We start from the raw sequence: 15,450 nt of genomic DNA, 5'->3' as shown, positions 1-15,450 counted from the left end.
GTACGTGTGTGACAATTCCACGTTAGGACGTTTTGCTCTTCTCATTTTAAGCTCGCGATAGAATTGTTCATTGTACGTGTATGACAATCCCACGTTAGGACGTTTTTGCTCTTCTAGTTTGCAGCGCGCTATAATCTTCGGTGAGTTGCACCGGTGCTAAATGCATTGTACGTGTATGGCATTGCCACGTTATTACGTATTTGTTCTAAATAAAAACGCGATGTACTCGATAGTGTGCGATGCAACGATCATTAAATATTTAACTTTGCTTTGATCAAATCCCTTCCCAAAGGGAATCCAGATCTTATTTACCTTCTCCACTAACAAACCACCCTTCCTGTGACGACCGTGGAGATTTAGAGGTGTATTCGGTCTCTAGTAGCAACGGAAGTCGAACTAACTATCCTTCCTTTTCCCCGATGAACCGTAAGGACGTGGCCGGCGCCGTTATTGACTATATAAGATAAGGAACCTTCGAAACGTGTACACAGAAAATGGTAAGCTAATCCCAAGCTTCATTTATTTGGATCTATGTACAATTTTGATGGTTCTTGTCAATCACGGAGTAGCAACTACTGAAATGTACGGTTTATTCAAGCTCAAGCTGAAGCTCAAGTGGTCGGGTTCGAAAATCGCGAAATCGTTAAAAATTGTCAAATCAACTATGTGCAGCGTTCTCAAACGTTTCTGTGAGATGCATACTATCGATCGGCTGGTTCGTACATAGCGTCATAGTTGAATTAAGGATAGGAAACTGCATTTGAAGGTGTTGAGAACGATCAAGGCAAACACGGGGTAGTCGGACTACGACATCGCCAAGAAATTCAACGCCGACCGGTGCACCGTTTGAAGAATTCGTCTGCGCGAAGGAATACGATCCTATTGGGCCAGTAAGCAACCAAACTGGACATTGAAGCAGAATTTAGTAGCTGCCCGGAAGTTATACAACAAGATTCCAACGAAATACGAAGGATGCATCCTCATGGATGAGGAAACGTACGATGGATTTTGGGCAGCTTCCTGGCGAAAAATTTTATAAAGCCACTGCAGAGGTGCACTTCACTGGTCGGGGTGATGTCCCCGGCAAGTTCGAATTCGTTTTTGCCAATAGTTTTGCAAGAAAGTGTTTGATCTGGCAAGGTATTTGCAGCTGCGGAAGAAAAAACCCGGTTTTTGTGAAAAACAAGACCATGGACCCCGAAATGCACAACGAGGAGTGCCTGAAAAACTTTTTTTCCGTACATTAGATCTCACAAAGGACCAATAAAGTTTTCGCCAGATTTGGCAAGCTGCCACTACAGCAAAGAGGTACTACAGTGGTATCGGGCAAACGGGTGGATTTTGTCGAAAAGGACATCAACCCACCCAACTGCCCACAACACAGAGATGAAGAGATTGTGGAACAAAGTTTCCGCTGAGGTCACCGAATAGGGTGTCCAAACTATGATGAGTGGAGAAATGAAAATCCTACATTTTGAGGGAAAAACATTTTTATATCATTTACATAGCTCCGAAATAGACTCGTTTTAATGCGTCCAGATTTATGGTTTTTCATGCTTTATTCAATTGGAACACTAATGCCTGTCTATCCACCTTTCTTTCATATTCTATGAAAATAAAATTTCAGTTAATAATTTCATCCCGCCTTTTTATATTCATGTAGATAGACAGCTTAAGAAGCAATTAATCGATGTGTCCACTTTTGTGCTGATCAGGCGACATCTGCATCGTGAGCATACCTTCGCAAGTTTTAGAGAATCGACACTTGGCTTGGCTGACCATTTCTAGAACATACGCCATATCAAATAGTCGAGCGGGTTCAAAACCGGACTGCTAGGAGGCCAAAGACCCTTCGACAAAACTTAATAATTTTCTTCAGCCAGGTTTGGATCCGTTTTGAGGTATGCCATGGGCTCCATCTTGTTGGAAAACAATATTCTCGGGTTTATCGAAGTTTGCACCTGACTCTTCAAAATGTCCATTTAAACTTCAGTATTAACTTTGACTCCAGCTTTTATGAAAACATGAGGCATCTTTAATTCTTTCGAAACAACCACTCCAAATACCATGACTTCGGCGGGATTCTAAAGTCTTTTTCACATAGAATCTGGTCGGATAAAACAGATCATTTCTCCGCAAAGAAATAACGTACAACAAAATTAAAAATGTCATTTTGTAGGATTTTTATTGCACTTTAAGGCAAAAAAATACATAAAAATCATTCGTCAGCTTTTCGGATGAGTTTTCGAACTTTTTTTGTGATACCACCCATTATTTTCTGCACAGTACTGCAGGTAACCTCATTCGCCATTTTGTTCCACCACTTTTCCATCTGAGCGGGTTTTTTCATGGTTTTGCTACATTTCTTCAGTTTGCCCTTAACTATTGCCCAATATTTCTCGATGGGACGAAAATCCGGACAGTTTGGTGGATTGATACTTTTTATAACAAAATCGATCTTGTTCTTCTTAAACCACTTAACGACATCCCGGCTGTAGTGGCAGTTTGCCAGGTCCGGCCAGAACTTCACCGGACTTTTGTGGGACCGAATGATTGGCAAAACCCTCTTCTGGAGACATTCTTCTTTGTAAACATTTCCATTCATTGTGTCCCCAGTGATGAAAATCTTGATCTTCTTCCCACAACGACAGATCCCTTGCCAAATCATCAACTTACGAGCAAATTTATCTGCGAAAACAAACTTGAATCTACCCGCAACAATCCCTTTACGCTTCGCAAGGTAAAATTTTTTACCGGGTATTTGTCCAAAATCCATTTTGACGTAAGTTTCGTCGCCCATCAAAATGCATCCGTTGTACTTGGTCAACACTTTCTCGCACAACTTCCTTGCCCTGGTTTTGGCAACCAGGTTTTGTTTCACCGTCCTTTTGGGGTGTTTGCTTGCATGATACGACCGCAAGCCTTCTCGCAAACAAATTCGTCGAGCTGTGCTGTAGTTCGTCTTAAACTTTTCCGCCCAATCACGCAAGGAGATTCCAGGATTATTGTGATCAACCTTTGCTCGAAATTTCCAATCATATGTTCCACTTTTACGCCTGGTTTGTTTCGCTCGGTGCACCGTAAGGGTTTCCCGGTAACTTTGCAGCACCGAATTTACAGTCGATTTTGGATATTTCAGGAATTTCACGTTCTTTACCCCTGACCACGTCGGTTTCCCTACGTGAGTGTGCAGAATTGTCTCTCGCCTTTCGCGTTCCATCGTCGATAAATTTTGACTGACTGCTTCAATCTTGATGAAATTTTCACCACTAAGTAAACAAACCATCCGGATCAAAACACTGTCAATAGATTCGCGATGTGACAACTAGGGGCGCTGCAGTAAATGAAAAGATGCTAAAAGATTCTATGTGAAACAGACTTTATGTAGTAAAATTTAATTTTACATTCTCTGGAACATCTTTAGCCTTCTTCAGGAGTGAAATATAATGATCCGTACCTCCGCTTAGAACGCTTAAAATGCAGTGCTAAATTGCGCTATGCTCTTGCCTTTGATGATGCATTCAAGTCTTATTGACCAATCGTTGCATGAAAAAATCGAAATCATTCAACTACTGGTCTCAGTAGATTTCTCCTAACAAGGAAAAAAGAATGGCTCACTTGCGCAAATGCGATAATTCTAATACGCCTGTTGTACATCTTTTTTCGCCCACACACGATACAAACTTTTTTTTCTGCAAATGCAATCTATTGGTGGAAAAAACAGCAACTAGAACAAAACAACGAGCTCAACCCCAGCTGGGACGGAATAAATGACCTGAATTTTGTTCGAAGACCACCATAAGGAAAACAGATTCATTCGATACGTAGGCTATTTTATATTTATGGCTCATATTGTATGATGCTGGAGTATATTTTGAAGCTATCGTGGTTCAAGTTGAGAATATCATATGGACATAGCCATATTTCGTACACCATATTTAGTGGATGACCTATAAAAGGAATGTGCAAGATCTAACTTGAATCCAGTTATCGGAATCACTTCTATCACTGCACAATGGAGACGAAAATAGCGCTTCTAACCATAGTCTTCTGCTACTACGGAAGTGCGATACCATTGGAAAATAGTTCTGCACCAGCTTTAGGCTACGAGTTGACGATTGCAGGATTGGATTCCATCAATTTCAAGTAAGTTGAAACCCTCATCTTCGATACCATTTAAGTTTGTTTGAGTATCTTTTATTTTTTCCTCATCAGCATGCACAGCGACTACCTGCGATCGAAAGAGCACTTCGACGGTCTCCGGGCAGAGCTTGAAGAAATCCGGGATTCGATACGTAGCATCGAAGCCCTTGCACAACGACACTCTCGAACACTGGCCAAACTGGAGAGCGAAGCAGAACTTACGACCATGAGCTTGACAAGGCTGACAAATAGCAATGCTGCGATACACAAGCTTCAACAGCTACAGCCGAGTACAGAAATGTTGAACGACCTGCTTGTAAGATTTCTAACCAATAGCTCGTTCGAACAAACACTGGGCAACATCCCACAACTTTCGAAGAAAGAAGCTCAAACCGTTAAAACTTGTTCTGACCTTACAAGTAGAACATCCGGCATCTACAGGCTGCAACCCGATGACAGTACATCGTTTGAAGCCTTGTGTGACCAAGAGTACGAGGGAGGTGGTTGGACGGTTATTCAGAACCGTTTTAATGGATCGGTAGATTTCTACCGAAAATGGGCAGAATATGAACAAGGCTTTGGCAATTTAGAGAGCGAGTTCTGGTTGGGCCTTGAGAAAATTCATCGGCTCACCTCGTTCAAGACTCACGAGCTCCACGTAGTGCTGGAGGCATTCGATGGAAAGAAGGCCGTTGCTAAGTATTCTCATTTTTTGGTTGATGGAGCTGATCAGAAGTACGCCTTGTCAAAGTTGGGCACCTACAGTGGAAGTGCTGGAGACTCGCTAAGCTATGGCCTCAACATGAAGTTCACTACACAGGATGCCGATCACGACACTCATGGAGGAAACTGCGCTGTGGATTACAAGGGCGCATGGTGGTACAAGGCTTGCCATTTCAGGTAATTTTTATCGAATAATTCTCAAATGAGGTATTTACTTAGCAGTCAGAGTCTCCATTTATTCACCGATCGTTTCAATCTTTTTCAATTTCATGTTTATCGTTTTATTTGCAGCAATCTCAACGGTCTATATAAGAAAGGATCGTTCAATACAAACTCGATGTGCTGGAATGCCTTCAAAAGTTCAGACGAAAGTTTGCATAAATCCCGTATGATGATTCGTGCCGTTAGAGAAACGTGAATGTTTTGATGTCGGATTAATAGACTTTGCCATGTTCAGGATATAAATAAATAGTCATCCGAAAACAATTTTACTTCGTTTTTGTAGCAGTCGAAATTTTCTACTCGATTCATCACAACTTTGAATCAACCCTGCCAAAAAGCTTCTCGATTGTCAAACGAGACTCTAGATGCACTATTAAATATTCTGCCACTACATGAGTTCATTATCAATTCATTGAATTAGCGGGGGATCTTACAGAACATCAAAAAATCCTTATGAAATTTTAAATGAAATGTGAAAAATAATGTTGAAGGCCGTTTTTAATCTAAAAATCAGATTAAAATTGTTCAGTTTGTTTTGTAAATCGATCTTTTATTACTGATAAACTAATAAACCTTCACAAAAACCAAAAGCAGATTTTAAATCAATTAACAATCTTTCATTTAATCAAGGGCTCAGATATTAGTATTCTTGTATGAGAGGTACGACGCTTTCAAATAATTGAACTTTCCAATATATTGAAATTACAAAAAAAAATAAGATTACAACTTCGTCTGACATCATTACAGAAAGTCATTGAATATCGGATATTGAAGATTTTAACTCAATCAACAACTTTGTTTAGAACTACGAAATGAATTATATTTACGGTTTTAAAAATATCTAAGATTCAATTTAGTTTAATTCTTCTTTGAATTTCGTCAATACTCCTGACAAAACTTGTAGGTTTGGAAAAAAAATTACAGTAGGAAAATTTCCATACTTTTTCCTCAGAATTTTAAATTACTCGCGGTCTCTGGAAAATGTTGATCATTGAGTCAATAAGTATTTGTTTTTTACAGTTTTGTTCAATCAGTACTCAAATTTAATCAATAATTTTTTATCGTTTTTCAAAAAGTCATTTCGAAAACTAGAGCTGACCTCTAGTCTAGAGTGGTTATCTGTGATGCTTTTTCCAGAAATTTTATTGAAAAATCATGACAAGCATCGATTAAATTGAGTAATTTTACTTGAAAATCAATAATCCTCATTTCCAAAGTCATATGATTATGATGATTCAGCCTTAGAAAGCCTATCCAAGAGAAAATTTATTAAAACTGTGAAAACTTTTTAGGATCAAGAATTTAAACTGTAACATTGACCAACAAAGCTGGATAAAAATCTGTGAAATTATGTTTTTTCCATGATTTTTAAACTATGCTCAATATCTCAACGCTCAACGCAATGAATTAAAAACAAAAATCACCTTTTCTAGAAGAAAAATTGTGGCTGCACAAAAAAAATTATTTAGATTGTGAAAAAACTTTTCGAAAACGGACACAGAAAAAATACCATCGCACATGTTTGAACAAAAATGGATTATTTTCTGAGAACAATTCAAATCTTTTAACGATCCACAGTAAAATTTTCATAAAATTTCGTTTTTTTTTTCAAATAAAAGATAAATGAATGATGATTCCTTGCTGTCAAAAAAAATATTCGCTTAACATTTCAAATCAATATAAACATTATGGATCACTAATCAAGATTAAGTGATTATTCAATTTTGGCTGGTTTATTTATATCTACTGAAAAAAAAATGTCTATGCAGGTACATGAGTTCGTTTTATTCCTTTTTCACTTTTTTTTTGAAAATTTATCGTTATAAAAAAAACGTAAAGCTCTGCAAACTTCCTAAACGTGGAAATTATTTTATGCTCAAGTCAAATAAGTTTGATCCACCAAACACAAATGGAAAGATCCAAAGCAAATTCCATAATTTGCTTCTTAAGGTTTTATTATAAAAATTTAGCCCCCCTTCTAGGTTGAGGACCACTTTTCTAAAAATACGATGTAATACGAAAACTATTAATGCGTACTTAAAAATGAATAATCATATAGTTACAAACATAATTTGATTTGATTTTTTTTTAATCGTGTATCGTTGGGCAAAAATCATAGGTAAAAATATGTCACCATGTATGTTCGAATGACATAATCGGGGATGAATGAACCAATTTTTTTTAAACCCCAAAAAAATTACATAAAATCTTGTTAAAATCTTATTAATCGTATGAACTTGAGATATTTTAATAACCTAAAAGTAAGTATAAAAATATTAGGTACCTTATTCCGTAGAAAAAAGTATCAAAATCTCATCTTGATATAATTTTCATACTCTCACCTTATCGGGATGTCGATTGTAATTGTAATTGTTGATTTATTTACACACGAAAACCTTTTAGCAATTAAAGGCCTTTTCATAAGGTCAAGGAAATTTTAAGTACATTCGAAACAAAGTATTACATTTCTGAACAACTGTTAGTAAAAAAAAAAAAAATAAACTGAACAAAGATTTAACATTTCAAACAAGGTATAGTGAAATTTAACTGAATATGTTTTAGTTATTCTAATGTTAGTTTGTAGGCGTTTTTGAAGCTAGCTAAAGATGTTTTGCTTTTCACGTCCAGTGGAGTTCTATTCCAGCACGAAGTTCCGTACACCAGCAGACTCTTTCCGCCAGATGTTGCATGTTGTGGTACGATGAAGCAGCGGGTCCGTTCGTGTCTTCCTCGTTGCAGATGTTGTTGAATGTACTCTGGTAGAGCTTGGTGGTAGGCCTGACGCATGAAGGATGCTATCCGAAGATCATAGTTTGCACCTAGTTCATGTCCGAGAATTGCCTTGCGCACAGGTAGTGTAGTTTCGATGAATTTCTCTGAATTAAAAAATCTGATTTTGAAATAATTTAACGTCCAGAATTAGAATCTGGTGTTGTATTTTATCTATGAGCTCTAAATTAAGTGTTATGGTGGTTAAAAGGTGGAAAGTATGTCCAGCCAAATTTGACGGTTATAGTGGAATTTATTTTAGCGTATTTGTTCTCTTATGGTTTAAAAGTCAATTCGGTTTTTTTCGAATGACAGAAACAAAATAAGCTAACAAGCTTTCTGTAACTTTTATATCAAAAATCAAAAATGCTCTTTATCTTCAAGAAAGTTGATTCTCAATTGGAAATCTTAAATTTTAAATATTAGTTCTATTCTATAGTGTTGCATTTTTATTTGGTTCCGTACAGGTCGGAACATAACACTGTTTTTTTTTTCGAGGATATTAATTAACACTGTTCCATTAGACTGAGTCGATTTGGGGTTATTTTTAAATTTCTCAAACCCTGGGGTCTTGAAAGCTGCGTTTTGGTTCAAAACTCTTCATGATTTTTTACAGAATTTTTGAAGGAACGTTTACATGAGTAAATTTGAACTTTTAGGTTTGTTTGGGAAAATTGATATTTTGTACTGAAAAATCAACTTCATTTTTGTTTCCTCTGAGGAGTCGAGCTTATGGGTTTTGTACCAATTAATAAATTCTCTAAAGGAAATTTTCCGCTGAACAACTTTGTCGAAGACCTTAGCTTTGTACAAGCAACACTTCGCGAGGCACTAGCAGTGATGGCAACTGAATTTATTGTTTTTCAAGGCCAAAAGACATACCCCTGAGAAACAGCTAATATTTTTTTTTTGTCTGAGAAGATGTAAAGTTACGGTTGTAAGGAACCCAAAATTGATTTGTATAAAATTATAGTGTAAGCGTTAGCAGTTGTAAACAAAGGCATCGGGTTTTGTCGGTTCGTTTTAGGTTTTCCGCGAAACTTTCCAACTTTAAGAGTGGCGACGAGGATAAAAGTGTTTAAAAACTATGATAACATAGTGTTGTTTATCCGTAGGGAACATTGTTTGTTTTGACCAGTCAGCTGGAGCTGTTTATTTTGGCTTGGAGTAAGAAATATTTATAATTTTGTGAAAATTATTGGTGAGTTTGTTCAGAATATTGTATATTCAAATTTGTTGGAAGAATTAGTAGGAAATTTTCTTTATAATTTGATAGTAGCCGGTGTTGGTGACGCTACTTAAGGGTATTTTGCTGGAGCAGAGTTTTTACTAGGCGTCATTGCAGGCGTCGTTAAGCGCCATCGCGGGCGTCGTGATTCGCCATTGTGGACGCCGTGTTTAGCGGTTTCTTTGTTGTTTTTGGTTGGCGAGGAATTTGTTTGATTCAGTGGTGGGCACAGAGAGGGTATTCAGATACAAGCCAAAAACGTTGTTGGATTTAGTGAACCCTAAGAGTAGCTATAAAAATCAATTAATTGGTCAAGAATCAAATAAAGTGGTTAAGGTGAAGGTTAAGTTAAGGTGAAAATATCCAACAGGGTCCTTCAGAATACGAAATGAAGAAGTTAGATCCTTTAGCCAGTTTGAAAAGGGGAGACAAGGTTCTCTATGAAAACCATAACCATAAACCATAAGATTAGAGAGATGGTTAAATGAAACCTTTTTTAAAAAAAATATCTCGTAATGTTTTTCAGATAGCCTTAGGGCGCATGTGGTCTCGGCCCACAGGGGGCAGATCAGAGTAGCGAGAACTGAACCTAGGCGCAATGTGGCGTTTCAATTTAGGCAGACAACCGAAGAGCCGAGAGAGGGGAGTTCGAGGGCGTCTGGAATCAATGGATCCAAGAGGCGTTCGTGAGGAATCGGTAGAAGAAGAGGAGTTTCGAGGGTTTCCTTCATCTCCAAGTCAACCCCCTCCCGCCAAAAATGAGATGCATCCTGGGCGAATGTTGAATTTTGAAAAACCTCTGGAATCGCCGGTGATAAGAAAATCATTGAGAAGAAGGAAGTTGCTGAAACACAGTGATTATATATATTTCTAGTTTTTAATTTTTTTGGATCAAATCTTTTAAATGAAAGTTTTTTTTTTACATTAGTTGCTTTTAATTGTAAATCCAGTAGTTATTAGTATTCGTGAACTTTGAAGGGTGAGAATTGTAACGAACCCAAAATTGATTTGTATAAAAATATAGTGTAAGCGTTTGCAGTTGTAAACAAAGGAATCGGATTTTGTGATGTCCGTTCGTTTTCGGTTTTCCGCGATTTTTAAATCGGAAAGTTGACGAATCGAATAGACTCGTTCTATTTCGTCTTTGGCCGTTCCTAAAGTCAGTAGTTGTTACTGGTCTAATGACTCTCTATCCGAAACTTTACAACTTTTAGAACGGTCTTCGATAAAGTTGTTTCCTTTAGAGAATTTTTAAATTGACAAAAACACCATAAGCAGTCTCGCTTCTTCAGACGAAACGAAAATGATTTTGATTTTTCGGTTCAAAATATCCAATTTTTTCATACAAACTTATATGTCAAATTTACTCATGTAAACATTACTTTAAAGTTCTGCCCACTGGCCCTTAACCCGAGCTGCCCGTGAAGCAGCTCAAGTAGAAGAAGAAGGAGAAGAAAGTTCTGCCAAAAATAATGAATGAATTTTGAACCAAAGAGAAGCTTTCTAGACCCCAGGGTTTGAGAAATTCAAAAATGATCCCAATTCGACTTAGTCTTTTGTTCCATATCAACTATAGGGAGGTTAAGGGCACCCGTATAAAATCTGTCTGATAAAATTATGTACCGATCTCTTTTGGTCTCTTCTTCATTTTTCAACTTTCGAGTAACAAACTTACCGTGCGAGAGTCCGGCCGTCGGCGGCACCGGTCGATCACAGGGCGATGTCTTCAGTCGGCAGGCCAACCCGCCGGAGTTGTGCCTGTGGTAGTTGATCAGATCCGGTATCGTCTCGCAGCAGTGCTTCTCCGAAAGGTAAAATTCACTGCGGGCGTTCTGCTTGATGTGATAGTGCTTCACGTGCGATTGGGGTCTAAAATGTACGGAAAAGGTATGTTAAAAGGGTTTTCCCTAAACTTGTTTAAAGAGACAGATCTCTTACACTTTGGTATGTAGCGATAGTGTGTACAGGCCCTTGGTGGACGATTTGCGGACGACGAAGCAGCCTTCCTTGTCGTTCTGTTTCAGCAAGGATTCCGCCCGCTGCCGGGACATGTCTCCCACGTACCAGTCGTACTTTTGCAGCCCGAGCAGTTCCTTCTCCTTGACGTAGTTGCTCGGAATGTAGCCGATGGTGCCATGCTGGTCTTTGACCCTCCACCAGTGTTCCTGGCTGTCGTCGATCACCTCGTACTCGGCGTTCTGAGTAGAGAAAAAAAAAAGATGTGAGATGTGAGCAAACCACAATCAGGAAGTCGTTTAATCAATGAAATTGCCGGGGCTCTAATCAGCTGAGTTAGTTTGTACAAATTGACATTGGCACCTTCCGGGATAGGAAATCGGCAACAACAACGACTAAAAAAAAAACTTGGCATCCTAAAGCTTACCTTTTCCAGCGACAGATCGCCGCTCTCGATCGCCTTAAACGGGTAAAGTGCTACCACTATCTTGACCCGCGGAGAGACATCCTATAATGGGAGGGAAGATACCGAACAAATGGGAAAATAATTAATTAGATTTTAACCTTATCGTCTGCTTCGTTGTTGCTTTGTTTTATTCATCGAATGCTCACTTAATTAGGCTTAAATTGATCGCGGAGACGTCGAGCCTTCTTTTTTGGTTTATCTTCCCACATGACGATGCTTTGGATTTCCGGTGTCAGCTGGGTAGCATTGAGTTTGTAATTCGGAGTTATGATTTTTTTTTTCAATTGTACAAATTCTCAAAACTCGATTTAATTTAAAATCAGTTCACAAGTAGAAAGATTGTGATAAAATGTGCAACAAACAACAGCGGAAATTGAAAGTGATAAAATCCAAAGCGTATCATATGCATTAAAATTCAGTGGAAATGCATCCATTATTTCATGGTTTCATGAAAAAGAAAGAGACTAGATGGACAGCAATAGTAATTAAGACCGCGAAAATGCATCCGACCACTCTGACCGAAACCGAGCTCGAATGTTCCGTCATGGGAGAAAAAACCCAATGGGTGACGACGATAGCGTCAAATTAGAATGCAAATTAATCGGGACTGCCGGGACGATGTGATTTCAGATTTTTTTTAAACAATTCCAGAACGTAACGAAAAAAATGGGGAAGAAAGGCGTGGGACTCGAAACGTTTAAACAAAAGTGCGATCTTCATATACTTTGTTTAATTTTCACTGAACTCAGGCTACGGTCACTGTTGCTTTTGGATTGGCTTCTGGGATTATGTATTCAGGAATGATACCCACCTTGGCCTTTGAATTCGGTGTTCCGGGCGCTGCTGTCGGACCACCGGGCATATTTAGCTCGCCTCCGTTCGTATGATGACCCGCACCGTTTATGGACGCCGTTTTGAAAGAGTGGCTGGGGGACTGGAGAAAATAGAATTGAAATACATATTTTATTATTAAAAGGTTGATATGAACAAAAAAAATCGTATATTGATGCTGTGATAAAAGTATCTCGTGAAAACCCTAACTTAAGAACGAGACTAGGAAAGGAAGTCACACGAAAAATTAAAACAGAAGATATATCATAATTTTTATTTATAAATCAATAAATGGTACTAGAAAACCTAATAAAACTCTTATTTACATGGTTTTCCGTGGCAACCGTTCTCCATCTTCTCGGGCATCCCACATACGCCAGATCACGCTCCAATTGGTCTAACCTAAGGTTACCAGAATTTTTTCAGCACGTATCCGTATCAGCGTATATCACGTATTTGATAGTAAATTGTCGACCAAAAATGCGGGTAATATCCGGGCAAATTTGGTCAAAACCCAGGAATAACTAAACACAACTCTAAAGCAGCGGCAAAGCTCAAAAATTCCCTCTCTACTGGCCCGGACGGCATACCATCTACCTTTTTAAAGCGATTTATTCCTGTTTTACTGACACCTGTAAGACTCATCTTCCAAGCCTCTCTTGACAGAGCCACCTACCCTTCACTGTGGAAGGAAGCCTACATGTTTCCAGTCCATAAAAAGGGGGACCGAAGAGATATCAACAACTATAGAGGAATTTCTGCTTTATGTGCAATCTCCAAACTATTCGAATTAGTCGTCATGGATCCGATTTTCTCGTACTGTAAGCAAAATTTTTCGATCGATCAGCACGGTTTTATGCCCAAACGCTCTACGACAACTAACCTGTTGACATTCACCTCCTATGTACACGAAAGTTTTGCTGCTAAGTCTCAAACTGACGCCATTTATACCGATTTGTCAGCAGCGTTTGATAAGGTGAACCACGATATCACCATTGGTAAGCTTGGGCGCTTAGGACTTTGCGGACCTTTACTTGGATGGTTCCGCAGTTACTTAACTGGACGTAAATTGACAGTTCGCACTGGAAACACTCTCTCCAGCCAGTTCTCTGCTTCCTCTGGTGTGCCCCAAGGTAGTCACTTAGGACCGATTATCTTCTTAATCTATTTTAACGATGTGCTCACACTCCTTAACGGCCCGAAACTTTGTTATGCTGACGATCTTAAACTGTTTTACGCCATAAAAGGTCAGGACGACATTGATTTTCTGCAAAACCAGTTTAATCTTTTCGCAAAGTGGTGCGACATCAACTGCCTGCCTTTGAATCGCAGTAAATGTGCAGTCATCAGTTTCTCACGAAGACGGCAGCCTTTTTGCGCGGAGTACTTCTTAGGAGATGAGTCCATTGCGCGGGTGGACCACATCAATGATTTGGGCGTAATACTCGACCGTAAGCTGGAATTCAAAACACATACGAACTACGTCGTCGATAAAGCTTCTAGAAGCCTCGGATTTTTATTCCGAGTGGCCAAGGAATTCAAGGACGTGTATTGCCTGAAGAGCCTGTATTGCAGCATAGTTCGATCCATCCTCGAATACGCCTCAGCTGTCTGGTGTCCTTACTACCAGAACGGTAATGAGCGGCTCGAGGCCATCCAGAGGCGCTTTTTGCGTTATGCCCTCAGACACCTTAACTGGCAAGACCCGTTCCACATGCCAAGCTACGAACATCGATGTCGTCTTATAGACATGGATACTCTTCAAGCCCGAAGAAATGCAACACGAGCTTCTTTTGTCGCCGATATACTGACATCGCGTATCGATTGTCCTACGCTACTAGAAGCTATTCCTCTTAGTGTGAGACCTCATGGACTGAGAAACCAGGACCTTCAACTGTATGTTCCCATTCGATTGAACAACTATGGAGCCAATAGTGCATTCATCGGTGTGATGAAAACGTTCAACCGCTTTTCCGAACTCTTCGACTTCGACGATTCGCGGAATGTTTTTCGAAGAAGTGTTTTAAGATTATCAAGAAATCATTAATTAGATGTAAATTTTATGTAACTTTAACTTTAAGTCGTCATTTGGACCTATACTTGGTCCGTTGATTGATTGAATAAACAAACAAACAACTCAAGAAAGGAAACTTGAAGAAAAATTTATTTTCGTCATGATTCATCAGCGGTTTTTGAATCGTGAATGCTGTCAAAAAACCGTGCATGATTATTTTTACAAACTTGCTCAACTTTTACCACACAATTTGTGTTTTATTTGTTTTGGCAACAAAAATGAATCTGGAAAAAATACGGTCTTCTTTTCATGAGATCCGGGCACCTGGACCGGGCTAGACTTACAGGGTTGCTAGCGATTTTTCGTTTTGAAATTCCAAAGTTTTTCCCGGTTTTTTCCAGGTTTTTTCCCGGTTATAAATGATGATTTTTCCGATATTTATTATACTCGTTTTTGATATAAAATCATGGCGAATAAAAAAAATCAATATAAAAGGCTTCAAATTTTTAATAATTGTATCCAAAAACTTGTTAACCGATTAGAAATCGTGGCAAACACTTCGATGTCTTGTAACAAGCAGTCTTTTCGTTTCAAATTTACAGGTTTTCATGATTTTTTTTAAAAACAAATCTAACGAACTGGGCATCTATTCGTTGTTTTGCTCCACAATTTCAACAATTTTTCAAAAAAAAAGTCCGGTTAAAATGATCTTGAAACTATAATGTAGTTCTTTTCAGCCAATATAAATTTTCATGAATTTCTATAGAGTTCTAGAAAAAAAAAATTATAATTTATTTAGAAATATTATTGTTAACATATTTCTTAATAAATTATATTTTTTTTCTAGAACTCTATAGAAATTCTAGAAAATTTATATTGGCTGAAAAGAAACATACTATTAAATCAATTTGTCTTACAAAACTTAAAATTATTAGATGGCAGGAAAATATTTAGTTTTTTTTAAATAGAAAAAATATATTGTACAAATCCAAAGACATGTTTTTGAAAAAAAAATTTTTTTTAAACAAAACAATGAATAACTGTAGTAATAGTCATTTAAACTAAATATACATGGAAATATAGAAACCGTTATAAAAC

At 38.1% G+C, this 15,450-nt stretch overlaps 2 protein-coding genes across 3 annotated transcripts in view; one reads left to right on the top strand and one right to left on the bottom strand.

The window, feature by feature from the left end:
* LOC129749775 (tyrosine-protein kinase Btk29A-like) overlaps nucleotides 1-15,450 on the bottom strand; it is a 154,392-nt gene that overhangs the window by 13,679 nt on the left and 125,263 nt on the right. For both annotated transcript variants that reach the window (XM_055744850.1, XM_055744851.1), the window contains exons 3-6: nucleotides 12,319-12,441; nucleotides 11,469-11,549; nucleotides 11,024-11,283; nucleotides 10,761-10,954 (exon numbers count right to left, since the gene is read on the bottom strand). In XM_055744850.1, the coding sequence (XP_055600825.1) occupies nucleotides 10,761-10,954; nucleotides 11,024-11,283; nucleotides 11,469-11,549; nucleotides 12,319-12,441 (658 nt within the window). The remainder of the gene's footprint in view (nucleotides 1-10,760; nucleotides 10,955-11,023; nucleotides 11,284-11,468; nucleotides 11,550-12,318; nucleotides 12,442-15,450) is intronic.
* LOC129749777 (ficolin-2-like) lies at nucleotides 4,003-5,409 on the top strand. The gene is made up of 3 exons (XM_055744853.1): nucleotides 4,003-4,146; nucleotides 4,216-5,043; nucleotides 5,158-5,409. Exons 1-3 carry the CDS (start codon nucleotides 4,016-4,018, stop codon nucleotides 5,282-5,284), a joined length of 1,086 nt encoding a protein of 361 aa, XP_055600828.1. The 5' UTR covers nucleotides 4,003-4,015; the 3' UTR covers nucleotides 5,285-5,409.

The sequence above is a fragment of the Uranotaenia lowii genome, chromosome 2 (genome assembly GCF_029784155.1).
Source record: "Uranotaenia lowii strain MFRU-FL chromosome 2, ASM2978415v1, whole genome shotgun sequence".
Lineage (NCBI taxonomy): Eukaryota > Metazoa > Arthropoda > Insecta > Diptera > Culicidae > Uranotaenia > Uranotaenia lowii.
The sequence above is the reverse complement of the archived record's forward strand: the minus strand, read 5'-3'. Positions and strand labels throughout refer to the sequence as shown.

What these genes read in the sequence shown, in the direction of transcription:
- LOC129749777 (XM_055744853.1), top strand. Translation starts at nt 4,016, where the DNA reads ATGGAGACGAAAATAGCGCTTCTAACCATAGTCTTCTGCTACTACGGA. An exon ending in TTGGATTCCATCAATTTCAA is followed by an intron (nt 4,147 to 4,215) that starts GTAAGTTGAAAC and finishes TTTCCTCATCAG; the next exon opens with CATGCACAGCGACTACCTGC. An exon ending in TACAAGGCTTGCCATTTCAG is followed by an intron (nt 5,044 to 5,157) that starts GTAATTTTTATC and finishes TTTTATTTGCAG; the next exon opens with CAATCTCAACGGTCTATATA.